General features: G+C 53.6%; 2 protein-coding genes across 4 annotated transcripts in view; both read left to right on the forward strand.

Moving 5' to 3' along the window:
• Positions 1 to 9,199, forward strand: part of XYLB (xylulokinase) — a 41,021-nt gene extending 31,822 nt beyond the window's left edge. For both annotated transcript variants that reach the window (XM_056129394.1, XM_056129395.1), the window contains 4 exons: positions 273 to 331; positions 1,928 to 2,015; positions 4,252 to 4,346; positions 5,340 to 9,199. In XM_056129394.1, the coding sequence (XP_055985369.1) occupies positions 273 to 331; positions 1,928 to 2,015; positions 4,252 to 4,346; positions 5,340 to 5,417 (320 nt within the window). In that variant the 3' untranslated portion in view covers positions 5,418 to 9,199. The remainder of the gene's footprint in view (positions 1 to 272; positions 332 to 1,927; positions 2,016 to 4,251; positions 4,347 to 5,339) is intronic.
• A 4,846-nt stretch (positions 9,200 to 14,045) lies between these two features.
• ACVR2B (activin A receptor type 2B) overlaps positions 14,046 to 23,193 on the forward strand; it is a 30,695-nt gene continuing 21,547 nt past the window's right edge. For both annotated transcript variants that reach the window (XM_056129225.1, XM_056129226.1), the window contains exon 1: positions 14,046 to 14,141. In XM_056129225.1, coding sequence (XP_055985200.1) covers positions 14,090 to 14,141 — 52 coding nt within the window. In that variant the 5' untranslated portion in view covers positions 14,046 to 14,089. The remainder of the gene's footprint in view (positions 14,142 to 23,193) is intronic.

Raw genomic sequence — 23,193 nt, forward strand, 5'->3', positions numbered from 1 at the left:
GCCACGGGGAGTTTTGCCAGACTCTGCCGTGTGAGCAGGATACTTTTGATAGCCCGCCAGGTTCTCCAGAGTAAGACCTAGAAAATAAGATATTGTGCAGCCATTCGCAGCCATGGTTCCGGAAGCAGGGTTTTATAGCCTCTGGGTCTTGGCTGTTGATAGGATTACATGGCGCCGGGGGCAGTTGGTGGGTGTGACGCCTACATACTGGAAGATGGGGGATCTGGGTGAAGGAGGCTGTTATGCTCATTCTTTCTTTTTTTTCCTCCAAGTGCCCAAAACAAAGATACTGGCCACTGGGGGCGCCTCTCACAACAGAGATATCCTCCAGGTAAGTTGCATCTGCAGCACAGCCACTGCACTGCAGGAAGGGGCACATCCGCCTCTCCCCCTGCCCCCAATCCCTGCATGTGCAGGGCTAGGCTCATCCTGCCCCTGGAAACCAGCACACCAGGGAAGCAGGTAGGTTCCATCTTTCCTGCAGGAAAAGTGCTGTCCTTCCACATTACCCAACTCCTGCCTGCTCACACCCACCCTCTTGTGGTCCCTGTGCATGGAGACATCTTCTCCCTGCCATTTCTCTTATAAGACCAGATTTGTCACTGTTCTGCATCCCCTTCATTAAAAAAAAAAAACCACAACCAGGTCTGACATTCATTAACCAGCAACTGACTGTGTCTCACTGGGGATCCTGAGCATGTTTTGGAAGAAGCCCTGGTTGCCATCACTGTTGGAGTAACTGTTTCAGCTGTTGAACTGTATGATATGCCTGTTATCTCTGGTCAGAGTCTCTCAAAGCAGAACCCTGAAAATGTACTTCTTCCCTCAGTGATTTGTTGAATCTGTTGAAGGGTGTTCTTGGAGAAGGGAGGCAACAGGGCAGTGGAGGAAGAATAAGTTAGGAGGTTATTTGAACTGATGTGGGCTTCAACTCTGCCCCATTGGGGTCCTTGGAATCACAGCATTATCCCATAGACTGGACTCCACCTTGGGGTGAGGGGCCAGCTGACAGCCCTGGGGAGAAGTAAAAATTGTGTGAAGCCTCCGTTTAGTGATACTTTTTTTTTTGGCTTTTTGGGTCACACCTGGCAATGCACAGGGGTTACACCTGGCTTGTGCACTCAGGAATTACTCCTGGCAGTGCTCAGGGGACCATATGGGATGCTGGGAATTGAACCCTGGTTGGCCGTGTGCAAGGCAAACGCCCTACCCGCTGTGCTATCGCTCCCAGCTCTGTAGCTGTGTGCCACTAAAAACCAGTCCCCTGCTTCAGGGAAGGAGGGACTCAGGCCCAGCGGAGGGAGTTCACATGGGTGTCAGTTGATGTGCAGATGTCCTGCTAGGCTCCTGAGTGCAGGCACTCCATCCGACATTCATGAAATTTTTTAAAATTTTGGAGCCCCTAAATAGAGCATTTTCTTTTTATTCCTATAAATATTCTCTTGTTCATTTTGCTTTGTCTAAACTTGTTTTTGTTGGGGATGGGGATGGATGAAACCCAACGGTGCTCAGGGGACAGTGCAAGTGCCAGGATTCAGACCCAGGGCTTTTGTACTCAAGGCATGGTCTTCTGATCTCTGAACTGTCCCCAGCCCTGTTTGGATTTTGTTAGTATTAGTCTGATACTCATCTGTCCCCCACCTTGGCTATTTACCCAACAGCCTCCCTACATCTCCCACCTGGTCTTTGAGGAAACGGTTCAGCAGTGCAGGAAGGAAAGATTGGGTCCTCCCCTCGAGGCATCCCCCAGGTCCTCCTTGCCCCTATCATCACCAGGGTGACCCGGTCAAGTGAACTACCCCCTAAAGCAGTAGAGGCGGAACAGAAGACAAACTAGGAAAGTGAATCTGCAAACGCATCACCAAATGCCCGTGTTAGCCCTGGGGAGCACTCGCTGTCACTACTGACCCTCCTGTGTCCTCCCCAGGTGCTGGCAGATGTGTTTGGCGCCCCCGTGTACGTCATGGACACGGCCAACTCGGCCTGCGTGGGCTCTGCATACCAGGCATTCCACGGTAGGTAGTCAGATGCCTTCTGGAAGGGCTTGGGCATCAGCTGGGCTGAGGAGGGTGCCTGGGAATCTTGTCCTGCCTCTCAGCACTGAGAACCAACTCCAGCCCTTCTGCAGAAAGTGGGAAAGAGGATTGTCACTGAACACCATCTCATCAGCATCTGCTCCCCCTCAAAAGCACAGGGAAATGATAGAGCAGCTGAGGGCATCTGGACATGGATCTGGACCAGTGGTTTCCAGTCCCCAGTCCATGGACCAGTGCTGGTGTTTAGCACTTTGAGAACCACCAGGGAGCTGGGAAAATGCAGCTGCAAGTGCAGGGGCGGGGCTGGAAAGGGGAGTGAAGTCCACAGTCACCTTCTCTGCTGGAGCTGAGAGGGAAGAGCTTCCAGCCCCAGTGGTCCAGGACCCTGGACAGCTCCCTGCGGCCAGGGCTCTCGTGGCGGCCCGACTGAAAACTGCCCTTAGCAAAGGTCTGTCCCTGCCACTAGGGGCGCTGCTACTCGGGTTCAGGTCTGCTTGCAAGGCCCTTTGCCCTGGTCTCCAGCCATTCTGGATGTCTGGTCCCTCTGGACGTTCCATTCTCTGCACTTTTCTGTTTAACTTCTGCTTTGCTATCAGAAGGGTTTATTTTTTTTTTTGAGATGGGGAGCACACCCATAATGCGCAGGGGTTACTCTTGGCTCTGTATTCAGGAATCATTCCTGGTGGTGCTTTGGGATCGGATCCCAGTTGGCCATGTGCAAGGCAACTGCTCTACCCGCTGTACTATCTTTCTGGCCCCCAATAGTTTTATTTTTGATGAAACTTTGCATCTGTTTGCTCTTCCTTGTGAGTTTATTATTTTCACTTTCTGCTCTGAAAACTCCCCACCACCAGACTCTATTTCTTTGTTCACCATTGAAATTTTGGAAACTGTTGTTTGGGATTTTTAAAAACAGTTCTTTCTGGGGGATTTGGCCTTATTTTCTGAAGCCTCCTGTGTCCAGTCTTTGTTTTGCTCTGGGAAAGAACATTCCCTTGGGGTGGGGATGGGGGCGGGTGGCGGAGCAAAAGTACAGAGAGTAAGACATTTGCCTTGCTGGAGGCCAACCCGGGTTCGATCCCCAGCATCCCATATGTTCCCCTGAGAACTGCCAGGAGAAATTCCTGAGTGCAGAGCCAGGAGTAACCCCTGAGCCAGGTGTGACCTAACTTCCTCTCTCCCCTCAAAAAAAAGAATGTTTCCTTGGGGGAGGGTTCAGTTTCTTTTTTTCTTTTTTCTTTTTTTGTTTTTGGTTCACACCCGGCAATGCACGGGGGTTACTCCTGCTCTGCACTCAGGAATTACCCCTGGCAGTGCTTGGGGGACCATATGGGATGCTGGGAATCAAATCCGGGTCATCCGTATGCAAGGTAAACACCCTGCCCACTGTGCTATCGCTCCAGCCCCAAGGGTTCAATTTCAGAGCCCTTTTCTGGCCTGGAGGAGTAGCCCAGGGACTTACAGTGGTTGTCTTACAAGCATGTGGCCATGAGATCAAATTCTTGGTGTCCAATCCTGACATCTCTGCTTGTCTGGGATCCCAGCTTACTAGCTTAACAAAAAGAGGTGGGGGGTGGGGTGGGGAAGGGAAACATATTTACTTTCCCAGGTGGGGGCGGGGGTAGCTCCAAGGGCTGCTGTGGGACCCACCACTGGCCTATATTATGTGTCTTTTTTAAAATTTTCCCCTTCTGGTACCTTTTACCTATCAGAGGTTCTGAGCTGCTGCTCTGCTTTATCCCTGCCCAACCAGAGCCTGAGCTAAGGCCTTGCACATCCCTTTCCAAACTGAGGGGGACACCTCGACCTTGTTTAGACTCTCTTCTCCTTGCCTGTGCCTGGGGACAGATCACACTCAGCGGGGTCATTCTGGGAGGTGGAAGCCATGGGGAGAAGGGGACCTGGTGAGGGAAGCGGGGAGGGCGGCCTGCCTCTGTTGGATATCGGGGTGCGGTGTTCCCTGATAGAACAAGCCCCCCAGACCTGCAGGAGGGAGGCGGTCTGAGCATCCTTCTTCTTTCTCTGTGTCGAGGCACCATGGTGATGATGGAAAAATCGCCCATTCCGAATGTCTGGTTTTACTGTGTTGTATAACTATCCCCATAGTCCACTTTTAGAGCATTTTATCACCCCAGAGAGAAATGCTATTTCCAGCTAAGCCCTTATTTGCCCCAGCACCGATCTAACGAAATGAGCATTTTCCCATCCTTTCTAGGCCTCGCAGCGGGAACCCACGTGCCCTTCTCGGAAGTGGTGAAGTCAGCCCCGAGTCCCAAATTAGCCGTCACCCCAGCCCCAGGGGCCGCTCAGGTGAGAGACCCCCAGCCTCTGTGTCTAGTGTTTGTGCTACGAAAGCCAACTAGGTTCTGTTGGTTTTACTTAAAGCTGAGTTTTCCGTGGTGCTTTAGATTTGGTGTTCCCAACTAAGTCCAAGGCAAATCCTGCTTTTCATTTGTCTGTTTGTTACTGTCAAGGAAATAGAATTAGAAAGAGGGTCAGTCATGTGCAAGGCAAATGCTTTACTGCCTTGCTCACTATATTATCTCTCTGGTGTTCTCCTCCCCAACCCCCTCCCCCCACACCCTTTTTCTTAAATTTGGAGTTTAAAGGAAAAAAAAAATCTTTTACCTAGGGCTGGAGAGATACTCTAGCCGGTAGGGCACTTGCCTTGCACGTCCCAGCTATTTGATTCCAGGGACCCTGTAAGGTCCCTCAAACACTGCCAGGAGTGATTCCTGAGCACAGGAGTAAATCCTGAGCACCCTCTGGTATAGGTCTAAAACAAAACAAAAAGAAAACAAACAAAACATCCCAAAACCTAAAACAAACAAAAAACCCCAAAATGATAACAACAAGCCCCAAAACATTAAACTATAGACTTGAGAACTTGTTAGCATTTCCTCTTTCAAGAATTAATGCTTCTGTTTGCCCTGGAAAATAAAAACAAAAAAGTACAAGTAAATGGAAGACAGAATTTGTTTTTTGAAGCAAAAATAGTTTTATTGAAAGAAATTTACTTAGAGAAATGTGTGTGTGAGTGTGAGAGAGAGAGGCAGAGAGACAGAAAGAGAGAGAGACAGAGAGACAGAGAGAGAGAAAGAGAGAGAGAGAAAGAGATAGACAGACAGACAGACAGACAGACATGGACTCCTCTCCAGAGTAGAGAAAGCATTGGGAGATTATATATAATTTCTCCAAATTGCCCTGGAGTCCTGGGAGACAGAATTTTACTGTCGCAAGCCACACAGAGACCCGAGAGTCACCTTCTCCCCTGCATCTGAGCTGCCTTCTTGGTCCCTCCAGGTGTATGACGCCCTTCTCCCGCGCTACGCCAAGCTGGAGCGGACCATCCTGCCGCAGACGGAAAGGCCTCCCAAGTGAACCCCGCAGACCGCGTGGCCCTGGGTCACAGGGATCCTCTCTCTGTCCCCCGGGCAGCTTTTTCCATCTCCTGTCTGGGAGCCTTGGGACACCGCCTTTTCTCAGCTCCCAGAATCTGACGTGCAGCGGATGCTCCTGGGTTACCCACTCTGACTCCTGGAGACGGGATATAGCTGAGTCAGGATCCTTCCAGTCACACTGGTGACTTTTTCCCTTTCAAATGAAAACACGAAATTTTAACACAGGGCCTCAGTCAGCAGGGCGGAAGAGATGCCTTCCCCTGATGCGGCCCTTCCATCCTCTTCGTGCTCCCTTCTACCCCAGCCTCCTCCATAACTTTCCTCCCTCCTTTCAGCTCTCAAGTGCTTTCTACTCCCATTTCTTTTTCATTCCATTCTGGTTTTCTTGTTTGTTTTGTTTGTTTTTTGCTTTTTGGGTCACACCCGGTGATGCATAGGTGTTACCCCTGGCTCTGCACTCAGGAATTACTCCTGGCAGTGCTGAGGGACCATATGGGATGCCGGGGATAGAACCCGGGTCGTCCGTGTGCAAGGCAAACACCCTACCTGTCATACTATTGCTCGCCGCCCCCCGTTCTGTTTTTTTGAACCATACCAGTTGTGCTCAGGGTCTACTCCCCACTTGGGGCTCAAACTCAGGCCTCCCATGTGCTGCTCTGCACACCAGCCCTTCCCTGCCTACTCCCTGTTTTTTCTCTTATCCCCTCCCACCTTCACTCCACCCCATTCTCATCCCATCTTTCATGCTTCTTTTGGGTATCTGACTCTCCACATGGACCCTTCCTCCCCGTGCCCACCTGGTATAATACCCTTCTCACCCCTTGGGCTGTGCTTCCTGTTTCCTTGCTACATGTAGTGGCACACACAGGCTGTCTTACTCCTGGGTGAACCAGACCATTGGAAGACCCTTCAGCCCCCTAACAGTTGCACTGTGCCACTTTCCATGCAGCTCACACCTATCCTGGTGATGCCCTTAACCTTTTCACTCGTCTATCTCTGTTGTCCTTTTGTTTGGTGGTTTGACCAAACACAGGTGTTTCAGTTTTCGTTTTTGTTTGTGGGTCACACCTAATGATGCTCAGAGGTTACTCCTGGCTCTGCACTCAGGAATTACTCCTGGCAATGCTCAGAGGAACATATGGGATACTGGGGATTGAACCCAGACCAGCCACATGCAAGGCCAACACCCTCCCTGCTGTACTATTGCTCCGGCCCCATGCCCAAGTGTTTTTTTTTTTCTGTTTGTTTTGGGGACCCACACCCAGCAGTGCTGGTCTACTCCTGCTCTCTGCTCAGGTCACTCCCGGTGGTTGCTCAGGGGATCTTGCAGTCAGTGCCAGAGACCAAACAAACCCAGGTTTCAACACATACAGAGCATGTGCTAAGCCCATTTAGTTCTCTTTGTGTGTGTGTGTGTGTGTGTGTGTGTGTGTGTGTGTGTGTGTGTTGGGGCGGGGATTGAGGAGGTAGTCAGGGATTAAACCCAGAACCTTGCACATGCAAGGCAAGCAAATACGAGGTTTTCAATTTCCGTACGCTTGCTATTTTAGCCAGGATGAATCTTTGTCCTAGATGACTATCCAGCCATTGAAGAATGTTTAGAAGTACCATAACCCTTTCCCTAATCCTAAAATGTCAGTATAAATTCTGGGGACCATGTTGGTGCCAGATATTAAACCCAAGCCTTCTGCATGCTAGTTATGTGCCCGGGCAATGGAATCATCGCTCTGTTTCCCCACATTACCTGGTGCCTCCCATATGATCCTTAGGGGGCCTGGGAGGCTACTCCTAGCAATACTCAGCCAACACAGCTGAGACTCAGTGCTAGGACCTGAGGATGTGGTGTTGCTCCAGCCCTGCAGTGTCAGGGACCACCAGGGTCACACCTGGCAAGGCTGGGGCGGTGGGTGGGGGTGAGGGACATGTGGTACCAGGAATTGAACAGGGATCAGAATCATACAAGGCTTTTACTCCAACTCCTATGCCCTCTCCCTAGCCCTGGTATTGTTTTTGTTCTGGGTGTATTTTTTTTTCTTTTTGACCATAGTGGCAGAAATTGAACCCAGGACCTCAGCTGTAAGACATGTGCCCCATGGTTCAGTCATATCCATGACCCAGCCCAATCCTCTCATGTGTGTGTGTGTGTGTGTATGTAATCCTTGTGTGTGTGGGGGGCGGTATTCACACCCAGCTATGCTCAGGAGTTTCTCCTGGCTCTCACTCAGGAATCATTCCTGTCAATGCTTTGGTGCCCATATATGGTGCTGGGAATCGAACCCCAGTCATCTGTGCGCAAGGCATGCACCCTACCTGCTGTACTATCTCTCTCTGATCCCTCCTCTTCTCTTCCTTTTACTGTATGGTTTTGTTTTTGGACCACACCTGGCAGTGCTCAGGGGTTACTACTAGCTCTGCAATCAGGAATCAATCCTGGTGGGTTCGGGGGACCATATGGAATGCCGGGGATCAAACCCGGGTTGACTGCGTGCACAAGTGCCCTACCCACTATACCCAGCCCCCTCCTCTTTCCTTTTTAATAGCCACGTTCTGTGTTTTTCCACCCGTCTCACTGTCCCAATCTTTCATTCTTTCTCCACATCAATTTTTTCTTTTGCTCCATCTGTCTCTACTCCTTCACTGTTGCTGGCTGCCAAGTTCTCTGTCCTCATCTGCCTCTCCATCCTATGCTTCGGTGGTGAATGATTTTATCTATTCCTGGGCCTTAACTACTCCTTCAGTGCCAGCCTCGTCAGACCTTTGTCTCCTGCCCAAACTTGTGTTGAAGCCTTCCTGTATTCTCACAGGGGCACCTCGCTCCCCACTAATCTCACCTCTCCTTGCCAGCCTCCTCCTCAGGTTCCTTTTTTATGGAACTCACAAGCCATTCATTCAAGAACCCTACCTCGGCTCTGATCGATCAGTCACCAGACGATACTGGTTCTTCCTTCACAACTTCTCTTCCTGCCATTACTTTCTCTTCACCCCTCCAGCTACATGCTTGACCCAAATCACTGTGAAAAGTCTCCAGGGAAAGTCATCTGTGACCTGCCTCTTGCATAATCCTCCGAAGTTTTCTTCTGCCACAGACCCTCTGTTACCTGGGACTCCAGTAAAACTAAAGTCCCCTGTTCTCAGCCATCTTGGCGAAAGCTGCCAATGGGTGTGAGGCCTGCGTCATCCAAGTAGCCGGAAGTGAAAGGGAAGGAGTTTGGGAAATGAGCGGGAAAAGCCGGTTCATCTCAGTGAGCCTGAGTCCTCCCTTTGAAAGGCAAGACTGACGGAGGGATGGAATAAGAAGCCAGGAGTTGGAGGGGATGACTCCTCCCAACCGCAGCAGTCCAAGATGCAGAAGGAAATGGACAGGACTTAGGTTTTTTCTTCCCAAGGAGATTTTATATCATGCCCCTCCCCCAGCCCACCCCAAGCCACGGGCTTTCCAGGACCAAAAAATAGGTTAAGCCACTTAAGCCAGTCCTCATCATCACCCCTGCCCCCATAGAGCATCAGGAGTGTGTTCTGGTGTGGCAGACTCCTAAAGCTGCCCCTTTGAAATGGTATTCTTTTACTCTTACCATTCCAGCAGGATCTATGAAGTCTTCTAAATCTGTATTGAACTTTGTACCTTAACAGAAATATACCTGTTACACCTCTCACTCACCAAATCTGACCTCTTATTCTGTCACAAAGAAAGCCCCAATACTTTTTCACAAAAATTGAAATAGTTTCTAATCACATTAAATGAGAAAATCACAATAAAATTTAAAAAAAGGAAACCTAAAACCTGTGTGTGTGTGTGTGTGTGTGTGTGTGTGTGTGTGTGTGGTGTATGTACTTGTGCGTGCCAGGGATTGGACCTAAGTCTTGTGCATGCAAGTTATTCACTTTGCCACTGAGCACATTTCTGGCTCTCAGGATTTAGCAGCATTTGCTGGGGATGGGGAAGCTCCCAAGCAGTGCTCAGAGACTACCTCCAAAGATGCTTTGTCCCACTGTGCTCAGTCATCCTAGCAGCACGCCACTATCCATTCAATGTCTTAGAGAAAGACTTTCTTTGAAAATATCTTGGGGTCAAGGAGAAATATAAAAGTTAAAGAAAAGAAAAAGCAATTGGCAGTGGACCCCGGTAGTAAAGCAATGATATGTGAAGTACTGCTTTAAAAATTCTGTCGTATAAGGCTAGGGAGCATTTGCCTTGCATGTGTGGGGCCCTGGGTGGGGTCCCCCCATGATGCAAAAGAAAAATAAAATACGTAGCATTGATTAAAGCTAAAGGGATGGGGGCTGGAGTGGTAGTACAGCGGGTAGGGTGTTTGCCTTGCAATTCCCAGCATCCCATATGGTACCCTGAGCACCGCCAGGAGTGATTCCTGAGTGCAAAGCCAGGAGTAACCCCTGTGCATCACCGGGTGTGACCCAAAAAGCCAAAAAAAAAAAAGCTAAAGGGATGAAAGTTAAATAGATTAAATGCACAACTTAAAAAAGCCAAGGAAAATAATTGCCAAAGATAGGGGAAGTAATGAGGATGACATCATACATTTAGTCAGGAAAACATAAAAACAATAGAAAAAGTATTTAGTTATTTGATAAAGTCAAAATCCAGTAGTTAATCAAGTGAAAGGGAGAAAGCAAAAATAGACAAAAATAATCTCTAAAGGACTATTTTGCACGACTCTACAACTAAATTTGAAAATCTAAGTGAGATTGGCAATGACCTTGGGAAAATGTTAAAATTTCTCTGGTAGGGGCTGGAAGCCACAGTACAGCAGGTAGTGTGCTTACCTTACGTGTGACTGACCCAGGTTTGATCCGTGGCACCCCATATGGTCTGCTGAACCCCGTAGTAGTGAGCCTGGAGTGCACTGCAGAGTGGCCCCCCACACGCACTCAAAAAAATTTCTCCAGAGGAAGTGGAAACTTTATTTAGTTTTAGGGCCACACCCTGTGATGCTCAGGGATTATTCTGGCTCTGCATGCAGGAATCCTGGCAGGGCTCTGGAGACCATACGGGATGCTTTGGATCAAACCTGGGTCAGTTGAGTGCAAGGCATGCGCCCTACCTGCTGTACTATCACTCAGGGCCCCGAAAGTAGAAACTTTAAACAGATGACCTTTCATAGAGTAGTGAAGATTACAGAGGACTGCCCTAGGAAAGATGGTCAGATGACTTCCCAAGAGAGTCTTTTTCAGAGATCAGTCAATCCCAGTGCTGGAACGGTATTCTAGAACACTGCGAAAGACAAAATACTTGCAGAATATTTTCCAGAAGCAAATATAACATTGACCCCTATGCCAGATTGCAAAAACAGCCCCTCACAAGCTATGCCCACAAGCTTTGCCACGGGGACTGGCTGGGCCCTCCCTCTCTGACTGGGCTCAGTCCAGGGAGTTTGGCCAATCGGATCGTTACGAAATATAGGCCAGCAGGAGCTAGAAAAGTTTGCCTATAATTGGGACTGCTCTAGCTTGGCGCCCTGCCTCCGTCATGAGAATGTTGTGCCTAAACTAGCCTGACCCGACCATCCTGAATCAACCACAGGATCCCTCACCGCTCCAAATGTGAGTCAATTCAAAGGGACTAGAAGTGTCCAGCCAACCCCAGCCTGAAATACCAGCCTGCAGGGGCCAGAGAGATAGTACAAGAGGTCAGGCACTTGCATTGCATGCCACTGTTTCAACTACAACCCTGGTTTGATCCCCAGCACCATATATGGTCCTCTGAGCACATGGGGTATGGCCCAAACTGCTTCCCCACCACACAGACAGACAGACAAACACACACACACGCACAGAGAGAGAGAGAGAGAGAGAGAGAGAGAGAGAGAGAGAGAGAGAGAGAAAGAGAGAAATATCTCTCTGCAGACTCATGTGCTTAAACAAACACCTTCTTTTTTTTGCTTGATTTTATGGGGGGATAGGGTCACACCTGGGAATGCTCAGGAGTTACTTTTGACTCTGTGCTGAAGACAAACTAAGATCCAAGCTGGCATCCCTATGTATAATGCAAGTGCTGTGACTCCTGTGCTCTCTCTGAGATCCCACAAATACCTTGTTTTAAGGCATTGAGATTTAAAATAGGGAGGTAGCACAAAGGTCAAGACATTCGCCTTGTATCCTGTTCACCCCAGTTTGAATCCCTGGCACCCTATATGATCCCCTGAACACTTCCAGGGGGTCACTCACTCTCCAGCGTAGAGCCAAGAATAGCCCCTGCTGGGTGTGTCCCACCGCTTCAACCTAAAATATTTAAAATAACTGATTTCATGGGTAATAAATAATTGATACAGGAATCAGTGCTCAAATCAACAAAATTTTTGACAAAGGAACTAAGAACTGTGTAAAGCAGAAAAAGTAGTGTGTAGATGGTAAGAGGCTGGAAAGAATGTGAAGGAGCTGTTGGAGGAGGCGGAGTTATCTGTGGAAGACAAGATGGGGGACTGGAGTGATGATAGCATTGTACACAGGCATGCAGGAGTCTCATGGTCGATCCCCACATAGTCCTCTGAGCACTGCCCCAAGAGCAAGATCTGAGCACTGTGGCTATGGCCTCCAAACAAAAATTATAGCTACCAAATAGTGTTGTATAGTTTTCTGTCTATTTTCACTAGCTTGATACTGGAGGCTGTCATTGTTACTTCCCAATTCCTTGGTCCAGGCTCTTGATCATGAAGGCGGGGAGACTCCTGGGGAACAGTGGACCTAACTCACATGAGACCTAAATGGCAGAGCATCCTTCCGTATGTTCGGTAGTGGACTCTCTTGTTTTACCCTTTCAGTTCTGTCGGAGAGAAAATGCGGTATTTAATACTCTTGTAGTTCAAAGGAACTGAAAGCCCAAACCAAATTTGCTTCTCAGATTTCATTACCTTTCCTAACCAACATGTTATTTGCTCAGTGGAGTCATGAACAAAATTATGGCAGAGGCAGACGCTAATCCCATGAGCTCAAAGACAGGGGTAAGGATCAGGGGAGCAGTATTCCAGAAGTGCAAATTAGAGCAGTGCTGGGAAGGGAAGGCAGAAGCAGCCTTAATGTTCCCGCAGAACACAAATCAAGTGTATCTGGCCCATGACGGTGGAGCAGGAAATGAAGCGGCACTCACTAAGTCAAGCTATGTTAACCAGGAAACCATGGAGGAGGATTTTAAGCAAGGGAGTGATACACTGAGTTCTATTTTTTTGGGGTGTGGGTGTGGGGGTTATTTGGGACTATACCTGGCTGTGCTCAGGGCTCACTCCTGACTCTGTGCTCAGAACTCACTCCTGGCTCTGTGCTCAGGGATCACTCTTGGTGGTGCCCAGGGAATCCTTTGTGGTGCCAAGGATCAAATCAGGTAGGCCACACGCAAGGCAAGGATAAGTGGTCCTGCACTTATCCCTGGATTGTGATAGGCTCTGTCTTATTAGTGGGGTCCTCCCAGCATGCACCTGCTCTGGTAGTGCCATCGGAAGAGAGGTATCTGAGATGGAGCACAATGGGGTCCTAAGGAGGATCTTGCAAGAACTGGGGGGCAGCTAAGAATCGTTTCCAGGGTGCAGAAGGAGGAGGGGGTGCGGTGCTGGGGATGCTGAGGACCATTTGGGTTAAGGGCGGGGAAACAGCTAGAAACTCTTTTCCACCTGTTGCTGCGCTGTGAAGGGGTGGGGGAGTTCCCGATCCTCCCCTGTCCAGGAGGGCTCAACGCCAAGATCCTCAATGCCTTTGGAATTGGGGACCGCTTATCATTTGAGAGAAATCAGTGCTTCATTACAGATTGTTTTGTTTTTCCCCAGTAGACACGCCTGTGGCACGGGACACTCACTTCACAGGGGGGTGCGCGCAGAGGGAACTTCTGGCCAGAGCACGCCGCTGTCCAGGAGGCGCAGGACAACAGGCACGCGCGTGTGGTGGGTTCCCGCGTGCGAGCGCAAGAGTCCGGGGTGTGGCGACCCCCGCGGCGGGGTGTCCCTCGGGGTCCGATCGCCGCGCCCCTGCCCGCGAGCCCGGGCGGCCCTCCCGCAGCCCCGCGCGTGCCCACTCCCCGGGGGGCGGGGCCTCCGTGTTGTTGTTCCCGGGGCCCCGCCCCTCCGGGGGGCGCGGACCACGCGGCCGGCGGGCCCGCCCCGCCCCCTCCCCTCCCCGCCCCGCTCGCCCGCCTCTTTGTATCCAACATCCGGGTTTCCCCGCTGGCTCGGCTCCGCGGCCGCCGCTCCGGAGCCATTTTGGACTCGGTTCAGCTCCCCTCCCCCCCGCCCCTCCCCCGTTCATGGCCCCTCCGGACTCGGCCGCGACGCCCGGGGCCCGGGCCCTGCCCCGCCGCGCGATGCCTGAGCCGGGCGCGCCCCGGCCCGCGCCCCGCCGCCGCCCCCCGGCCCCCGCGTCGCCCCGGAGCCCGGGCCGCAGCCCGCAGCGCCCGCAGCGGCCCTGAGCCCGGCGCCGCCGCACGCTCCGCGGGAAGGCTCCGGCCGGCCGCGCGCGCGGGGAGCGCCGAGGGACCCCCCGCCCCCTCCCCGCCACGCGACGCCCCCCTCTCCCCCGGCCGGAGCGGGAAGCAGAGCGCAGCCGCCGCCGCCGCCGCCGCCGCCGCCGCCGCCGCCCGGGCCCCTGCGCGTGCCGGGGGGCGCCACGCGGCCCTGCCCGCGGGCTCCGGGTGTCCGCGGGGCGGCGCCGCGGAACATGACGGCGCCCTGGGCGGCCCTCGCCCTCCTCTGGGGATCGCTGTGCGCGGGTAAGGACGGGGCGCGGCTTGGGGGTGCGGGGAGGGCGCGCGGGGCCGGCCTCGGCCGCCGCGCGCTGTTTACCAACAAAGGGCGGGCCCGCGCGCGGCCTCCGCGCCACCTGCCCCCGGCTCGCCGCGATGCCGCGCCCGGCCCGGGAGGTGGGTGGGTGGGTGGGGGACTCGCGGCGGGGACGCGGGGCGCAGGGGCGACCCCGCGGTTGGCGTGTCCCCCAAGGGGTGCGTGGGAGCCGCGGGGAGAGCGCGCGCGGGGACAAGCGGGGCGTGGGGAAGGTGGCCGAGCGCGGCGGACAGAGCCCGGCTCGGGGCTGCGAGACCCTCAAGGCGTCCAGGTCTAGCGGATCGGAGGGAGAGGACTGTTTCCTAGGGCCCGGAGCCCACCCGATCTGAGCGGTGTCCCCCCGTCCCAAGGCGAGGCGGCCCGCGCGCGCGGGTTCCCACCTGCGGCGGGGCCGCTTCGGGTGGATGCGCGCTGCGGCCACCCGGCCCGCTCGGGACCGCTTTGTTTGGTGCACCTGAAAGCAGAGGTGGAGCGAGAAGAAAACCCCAGCGGGTCTACGTTCTTGTGGCTCCCACCCTCATCCCCCCCGGGAGACATGTGGCCGGGGTGTGTGTGTGTGTCTGGGGTGACCCTTGAGAGCAGCGCTGGACGCGCGTGCATGTGGCCGAGGATCGTGGGTTCGGCCGCGAAAGCTCCTTTGCCCCCAGCCCAAGAATCCGATTTCCATCCAAAGAGGGGGCAGTGCCGGGGAGGGCGTGCGTGCGCGCGTGTGTGTGTGTGTGTGTGTGTGTGTTGGGGAGGGGGGTGTCGCCTGCTCGCGTGTGTGTGTGTGTGTGTTGGGGAGGGGGGTGTCGCCTGCTCGGGTGTGTGCCCCGGGATTCGGTGAGGACTCGCGCGGCCGAGCTCCGCGGAGCTGCGGGCTGCCGTGCGCGCCGGGTCAGGCTCGTCTTTGTTCCCAGCCCCCATTACACATGCAGCGCGCGGGTCCCCCCGCTGCCCGCGGTGGCCGCAGCGCCGACTCTGGGAAACCCGCGGAGGGCGGGGTGGGGCGTGCAGGGGCGGGGCCGGGATCCCCGAGCCGCCGCGGGGGTGGGGAGCGGGGAATCACCCTCTCGTCCCGATCCTCGGTTCACCCGCCTCCTTGGCGGCAGCAGCGGAGTTTGGCTTCTCCGTCTACGCCGTGTGCAAGCCGGTTCTCTCCGGGTTTGGAGCCGCCTTAGTCAGCGCGGGCCGGGACCTCGGGGCAGACCCGCTTCTTCCTCGGCTTTGATCCGAGGGTCCCGGGGCATCTGGTGGAAGGGGGCGTCCAGACGCAATTGTAGGCATTAGAGGTGAAACTGGTCTTGTTGGAGTCAAAGTTCCTTTCTCTGCCTCCCTGCTTTTCTGTTTTGCATTGGAATAAATGCGCCCCCCCCCCACTCAGAATGGGAGTTACAAAGTGAACGGAAGGCCACGCAAGAGAATGATCTTAATCAGCAGATGTGCTACAACCCCCCTGCCTGTCCTTCTGTGAACCCAAGGAGCCTGAGTTCACAACTCAGGCCTGCAGAGACCTTTTCCCAGCTGGTCTGCCTCAGACTTGTGCTCTAGAGACCCTCTGCCCCAAATGGCTCCCACTAGTAGCCACTAGAGGGGTGTGTCTGGCCTTTGGGCACTGTGTGCTGGGGTTAGGCTGCATGGGGTTGTCCCAGCCAGTGCCCTGGTGGCCTTTTCCTTGCCAGCCAGGAGCCAGTGAGAAGCTGGGCCTCCAATGACTTTCACCCCGTGGATGCTTTTTATCCCAGCTCCTGGTTTGCCAATAACCGTTATCCCCGCCTCCCAAACCTCCCTACCCCACACTCTATGCTGTGTTTTATTTGGAAGGGGCTGGGTATGGGGGCCACACTGGCAGAGCACTTGCGGACTGCTCTTGGCAGGGCTGGGCGACCAGGCAGTGCCAGAGGTCGAATAGGGATACGCCACATGCAAGGCTAGTGCCTTAACGCTATACATCTCTGACCCCTTTGTCCTGTGTGTGGTCTAGAATCCCAGAATCTGGGTATCCCAGAAGGGCTCCTCACAGAATCGAGGACCAGCTGTCCTGCAGCAGTGTTTATGGGTGCCCCCCCAGTGCTATTCAGGGGACTGTATGATGGGGTCTTGAACCAGGCTTGGCCACATAGGAGGCCACATGGCCCGTAACCCCTGTACTCTCTTCCCTCTGTCAATTCTTTATGGTGAATTCCTGATTGCACATTCTCATTCTACTCTCAAGGGCCACAAGCCTCGGCTATGCAGGGCCTTCTCCTTGCTCCCTGGCCACTGACCCTGACTGCCCTGCTGCCACCACTGTGTGTGGTCCCACCAGTGGCTGTTCATGTCTCTTTCAGAAGGAAAACTTGGAGTGTCTGGGAACTTGGGTAATGGACTTGGGGTGACCAAGGGACCTCAGGTTAGATTGAAGATACATTGTCAGATACTGGCCTGTACCAAGGACAGGTATTTGGGGACTGAGGGGGAACTGGGCTGAACAGCCCCTTTGGTGGGGAGGGTGTCTAGGTCCTCCCCTTGCAGTGACTCGGGAGCCCACACAATGCTGAAAATTAGACCTGGGGGCCCTGCACCTGCCGGGGTGCACTCCAGCCCTTGGAGCTGTCTCCCTGGCTCCTGGGTGGTAGTAATTCTGAGAACTAGATTGGATAGTCCGGCCTCAGGGTAGTGGCGGGGTGGGAATTATTCTAGAGTAGGGTTTCTCACCCATGACATGATGGACAGTTTGGACCCCTCCCAGTTGCGTGCCTGTGTGCCCATACACATTCCTTTGGTGGGGGGGTAAGGGGGAGAGCTGTCTAGTGCTTTCTAGGAAGTTGAGCAGAATCCCTGGCCTCTGACTAGCATTATTACCGCTAACTGTGGCATCTGAGAGTGTCCCAGACATTTCTGGGTGTCCGGGACAGACAGCGCTGCAAAACCTCCAAAGGATGATAATGTCTGATAATGCCTTCATGGTTCACGGTTTTGGGGCTACACCTGTCTGTGCTCAGGGGATCCCGGCAGTGTGTCAGGGGACAATCCCCGTCTCCCGCCTGCAAAGCATCTGTTCTCTTTCTCCCGCTCGTTCATGGTTTTTCCAGAGGTTCCCTCCCTGCCCATCAGCACTGCTGGCATGGACTGCTTTGGGTGCTGCTTGGCTTGCCAGCGTGGCAGTAGGACCTGAGGGGTCGGTATACTCTGACATGTGCTGCGTTGCTTGGGACCACCAGGGCTCTTGCTTGTGGTGGTGCTGGGGGCCTTGCAGTGCCGGGATGGGACTGGGGCCTCACTCAGGTTCAGTGTGTGGTGCTCCGCCACGAGTCCCCGTGGCCACATATTCTCTTGCCCGAGGGACAGTGTGCTGGGTGGGATTTGTGGTTGACGCTGCAGGTCCCCCCCTGCCCCCCGGAGATGGGGGGTGGGGGACAACGATGGGGTTCTGCGCAGCGCCTAGGCCATTCCTGCTTCTCCAGAGCCGAAAGTTTGGTTTGAAATGCATGGTTTGTCTGTGCTCTGCTGGCCGCAGAGGAGAATCCTGGCGTCCTTGAGTTTCCCCAGAGGGGTTCGGGTTTCAGGAGGCAGCAGTTGTGGGTGGCCGGGCAGCCTGCCTGCCCTCCCCCGCCCACCCGCCGCCTTGAGGTCTGCCCGCCTGCACTCGGGGTGTGGGCCCTGCCACCCGTGCCACCCGCACAGAATGTCAGTAAGGGCCGGTTGCAGGGGCACCTGGGAGCTGCTGCAGCCCCGGCTCTGGGCCTCCCCAGCGGCCTCGGCCTGAGCAGCTCCGAAGTCTGGGTCGCGGCAGGACACGGCATGCCCATGCCCTCGAATGGGGCAGCCTTGTGGCAGCCCGAGGAGCCGCAGCAGCAGCTGTGGGCCTGGAACTCCGAGCCCAGGGCTGCCAGGGCCGCGGGCCGGCCTCTCCCTAAAGGTAGGAAGGAGCCCAGGGCTCTGCCTGTCCTCAGGGAACTAACTGATGGGCAGGGCCAGGCTTCTCCTGGGGACTGGGGAGTACTTAGGGCAGAACCGCGGGCTCCTGGTGCCAGGCCTGGAGGCCCTGGAAAAGGAATGAACTTTCTGGGCATCTGCTCGCAGGACTGAGTGGCCAGCTGCTCGGGTCAGTGTGCTGTGCCCCCCTGCTCTACTCCAGGCTCTGTGGGGGTTATAGCGGGGGTGTGGGGCTTTGGAGTTGGGGACTTCTCACTCCTTTTGACCTCAGAGGGACCCAGCTTGCTGCACTGAGTCCACTGTGAGTTGTGGGTTTCTCGGTGGGAGGAAGCAGCCTGGAAGTTCTGGCTCGCAGGAACTCTGTTACTGGTGTCTGAAGGACTTGATTTCAGGCCGGACTCGCCAACGCCAAGGCTGCCTAGTTCATTGGGGTTTCTCGGGTCCTTTCAAAAGGGGCTTTATTTCCTTCCAAGAATTCCTTATCTTCATGCCCTCTGCTCCCTGTTTGTCGCTACTACTTTCTTCCAAAACACACCCTGTCCTTCTGGTTTGGGACTTGTTGTTATGGTTGGTCTTTCTCCACCAGACTCCTGGGCTGGGCCCTGGAAAGGGCCCGTTCCTTCAGGTGTAGGCAGGTCTGGCCTGGAAACCCAGGTTGCTGGGTGAGGAGATCCAGCTGGAGCCCAGGCTTCGCCCTGGTTCCTCTAGCCACGCTGCATCCAGGCACATGCCTTTCACAGACTCTTCTCCGTGGGTCTCTGAGCCCCGGGAGTGGTTGTGGGCCACAGGGCCACAGACAGGCCATTGTGTGGCCACTGGCAGGCCTGGGAGGGACTTCTCTCTCCGGCGTGTCGGGGCTGTGCTGAGGTGTTTTGGGAGGCGTGCTCCCACTCTTGTTTGCAAACGTTCCCTCTGCTGACTATTTCAGTGCTGCTCTGACAAGGCAGGCGGCTAAAATTAGTCCTGGGGAAGGAAAGGGAAGGCTGGTTGGAAACCCAAGCCTTGGCCGGGGACTGGAGGCCGTGCCCGGGGTCTGGCCCCGTGTCTGGGGGCCTGGGCCAGGCCAGCTGTTGTCTGTCCATCGGAGGATTGGGCGGAGCCCTGCTTGCCTCCTGGCCCGAGCTGGTGAGAGCAGGCGCCTGACTGGAGTTGGCTCTCTCAGCATGGGCCCCAGGGTGCCTTCCCTTCCAACGTGTGTAGGGCAGCACCCTGTGTTCAGGTATGAGGACAGTGTCTGTTGGCGGGGCGGGGGGGGGGGGGGGTGGTGGTGGTGGTGGAAGCAGTCCAGGCCACGCTCGTGAGACTGAGGTTGCCACCGTGGCAGGCTGTTCTCTGTGAGGGTCCAGGGATGCGGGCCCATGAGGGCACTGCGGTTCTGGGACCCAGAGTGTCTCGGCCCTTAGTGCTCCGGGACCTCCACCAGCTGATGCTTGGGGGACTTTGTGGTGCTGGGATGGAACCATCACGGTTGGTGCCAGGCAAAATCAGTACCTTTTTTTTTTTTTTTTAATTTTCCTTTTTGGGTCACCCCCGGCAATGCACAGGGGCTTACTTCTGGCTCTGTACTCAGGAATTATTCCTGGTGGTGCTCGGGGAACCATATGGGATGCTGCGAATCGAACCCTGGTTGGCCGATTGCAAGGCCATACCCCCTGTGCTGTTGCTCCAGTCCCAAGATCAGCTCCTTAACTCTCTCTCTGGTCCCTGAGGACAATGCTGGGGTGGGATGATTAACTTGAGAGGCCCTACTGATCCTCAGGGTCTGTTCCTCATTGACAATGTTCCCTTACCCAACCCCAGTCCAGAAAGCATGGTTGCATTTTCAGAGCCCTGGCAGGCAGCTGTGGGGGGTAACTTTGGGGAGGGGGTGTTAAATTTCCTCTGCAAGATTTAACATTCCAATCTTCAGATCCCAGAGGCCAGACTGGGGAGGGTCTCCCATTGAACTGCTGATTGGGGCTGTGTGTGGGTTGCAGGAGGGTGGTTCCCGTGGTCCCGCCTCCTAGGGAGGTCCCGGTTCTGTTCCTGGGCACTACAGGGAGCCACCTGTAGCTCCCTCTAGCGCAGTACCACCTGCTCCTGGGACTCAGGTGACCTGGCCCGGGAAGTTGTTTCCGGGGTGAGCGAAATCCCAGTCAGTGTCCCACACCTGCAGCTTGTGGCAATGTCTCATGCTCTCGTCTGCCAGGGGTGCTTGTAGAGGCAAGGGCCTGGGACCTGCAGGGTGCCAGTGTTCCCAGAGGGGCCTGGTGTCCGGCTGGTCACAACTGCCTGCTTGCTGGGTTGTCACATGTCTCTTCTTGTTGTACGCTCCTAGCATCCCTTCTGTGTCAGCAGGACCCTGGCGCTATTGATGGAGGACCCTCCCTTATGTCTTTATTTCCCCCAGGTCACATCCCCGCACAGTTTGCCAGGGTTGGGCTTAAAAGTTGAAGCATGAATTGGGGGGTGGGGTGGGAACAGGAATGGCCTGGTTCCGCCCAGAACCGTCTCCAGTGATAAAGTTGTTTGAAGTTGGAGCCTCTTGAGTTACAGTTTGGAACGGAAGTTATTTTTTTTTTTTCAGGGCCACCGTGGGTGGCTGGGGGTGGGGATGGAGTGCTTGCTCTTGTAACTTTCCATGGGCAGCTTTATCTACACTTGAGAGAGCTCAGATTCTCTGTATTTGTCAATGTTTCCTCCTTGGGTGGGATAGTCCTGAAACTGCTAAAACCTAGTTTTGTTTTGTTTTTAAAAACAAAAACAAGAAAAAAAGATTTGAAGACTTCCTCTCCTGATAATCAGAACCAATCTTTTTCTGAAAAGCACCTAGAAAAACTGGACAGATTTAAGGAAACGCCCCCAGCCCAGGGCGGGACCCCCGGGGAGCACTGCTGCCAAGTGTGAACCTGGAACATCACTGCAGCTGCAACTGAGAAGGGGAGAGAGAGAGGAAAGGAGCCAGTGGGAGCATCCCAGTGGAAGAAGACCTGCGTGAGCTCTGCCCTGGAGTTATTGCAGGCATGCTGAAAGATCACAGAGATACCAGAGGAAGTTCAGCAGATAGCTCGAAACAGACACCGGAAGCCCTGTTACCAAACTGATTAGGAAACGAGAGCTCAATGAGTGATTTTTATCAGGCGATAAAGTACAGCTGAAGAAAGAATTAGTGAACTGGAAGATGGGAATAGAAGATAACATATGGACAGAGTCCTGGGAGACGCAAAGATGGTAACACAGGAGAGAGGCAAAAGAGAATGGAGTGAGGACATCTCAGACCCTGTATTAGTAGCCCCCCCAAATAAAGGACAGAGTGAGAGCAGAAGAGTTCATCGCTTAGAACTTTCAAAGACCCATGAAGGCCAATAAGCCATGGATTTAAGAAGCCCTGTGAAGTGTAGATGAGTTAATAGATGAAAATTCCATACCAGGCTGAAGAAATAGTACCGGGATGAAGGTCCTGGTTCAATTCCTGGTATTGCAGATCCAGCCCCAGAGTTGGACCAAAAATCTAGAAGGAAAAAGAAATCCATACCCATTATCATTCTTATCACACTAAATTCCTGAAAACCAAAGTATCTTAAAAAGCAGCCAAGGAGGAGCCAGAGAGATAGTCCAGAGTCACATGAGCCTTGCACACAGCTGGCCCTGGTTCAGCCCCCAGCACCACAAAAGGCCCTCTGAGCAGCATCAGGGGTAAGCCCCGGGCACAGCTGGATGTGGCCCCCAGAACAAATGAAGCCCAGAGAGGACTGGGGATGTGGCTGGCAGCAGAACGTTTGCTTTGCCGCCTGAGACCTGGGTTCAGTCCCTGGCACTGTAGAACAAAATAAACATATGCTATGGGATCTAGAGAGGTAGCTCCAAAGGTAAGCACGGGGCTATCCTGTGTGAACCCTGAGTTCTGTTCCTGCATGCATGCCCCCTAACTGCCACTGGGTTGTCAGGCTGAGTGTAGGGACTACCTTTGGGCCCCCTCTCCCCTATTAAAAACAAACAAACACAAAATCCCAACAGTGGAAGCCAGAAGATAATGGAATGATTTTTTGGGGGTGGGGTGGGGTGTATAGTAGGGGGTGCACTTCCAACAGTGCACAGGGGTCACTTTTTGTCGTTTTGAGGTTTGAACCTGGGTCTCCTGCATGCATGGCATGTGCTCCTGTCTGTTGAGCTCTCGCTCCATTTCCTGGAGTGATGCTTTTTTTCAGTACTTGAAAGAATTGTTAGCCTCATGAAATGGACCTTCAAGAAATAAAGTGTTAAGGAAAATGATGTGGATTAAAGGCCGGAGATGCAGAAAAAAGAGCGAAGAAAGAAAACGATCAATATTCAGCCACTTATTAGAAAAGCGTAATTGAGTTAGAAATAAATAGAAAGCAAAACACTTGACAATAATGCTATGTGGAAGTGTAGTAAAAATTGAGTTTAAGTGTTCTCCAAGTTCTTCAGTTTTTCAGAAAGAGAATGAAACTGGCTGTTAGTGTTTGATTTTGTTAAGTCAAGATATATGCTATAATATCTAGGGTAAGGTAAAAGGTAAAGACCCTCCCGTTGGTCGTCGATTTGCTCGAGCGGGCCCAGTAACGTCTCCATTGGAGACTTTGTTGTTACTGTGTCTGGCATATCGAATACTCTCGGTAGCTTGCCGGGCTCTCCGAGAGGGGCGGAGGAATCGAACTCGGGTCGGCCATGTTGGCCGCTTGTAAGGCGAACGCCCTACCGCTGTGCTATCGCTCCAGCCCAGAGTGTTCATATCTAGGGTAGTAATAAAAAAATGAAGGATTATAACTTTTACCCTAATAAAGGGGATGTGGAGTAATAGAGAATTAACAAGTCGAAAAGAAGGCAGTAACCGAGAGAGAAAGGAATATAGGGCAAGAGGGAAAACTAGAACTCATATCTTTGATAGATGTCCAGGATTAAGGTACTTGCATCACATGCTGCTGACCTTGGTTTGTTCTGTGGCACCATATAATCCTCCAAGCCCTGCTCGGACTGATCTCTCAGCACAGAGCTGGGAGTATCTCTTGAGCACTGCTGGGAATGATCCTTGAGCATTTCTGGGAGTAATCCCTGAGCACAGAGCTTAGAGTATCTCAGGCCCTG

The sequence above is a fragment of the Sorex fumeus genome, unplaced genomic scaffold (assembly GCF_029834395.1).
Source record: "Sorex fumeus unplaced genomic scaffold, SorFum_2.1 ptg000072l, whole genome shotgun sequence".
Classification (NCBI taxonomy): Eukaryota; Metazoa; Chordata; class Mammalia; order Eulipotyphla; family Soricidae; genus Sorex; species Sorex fumeus.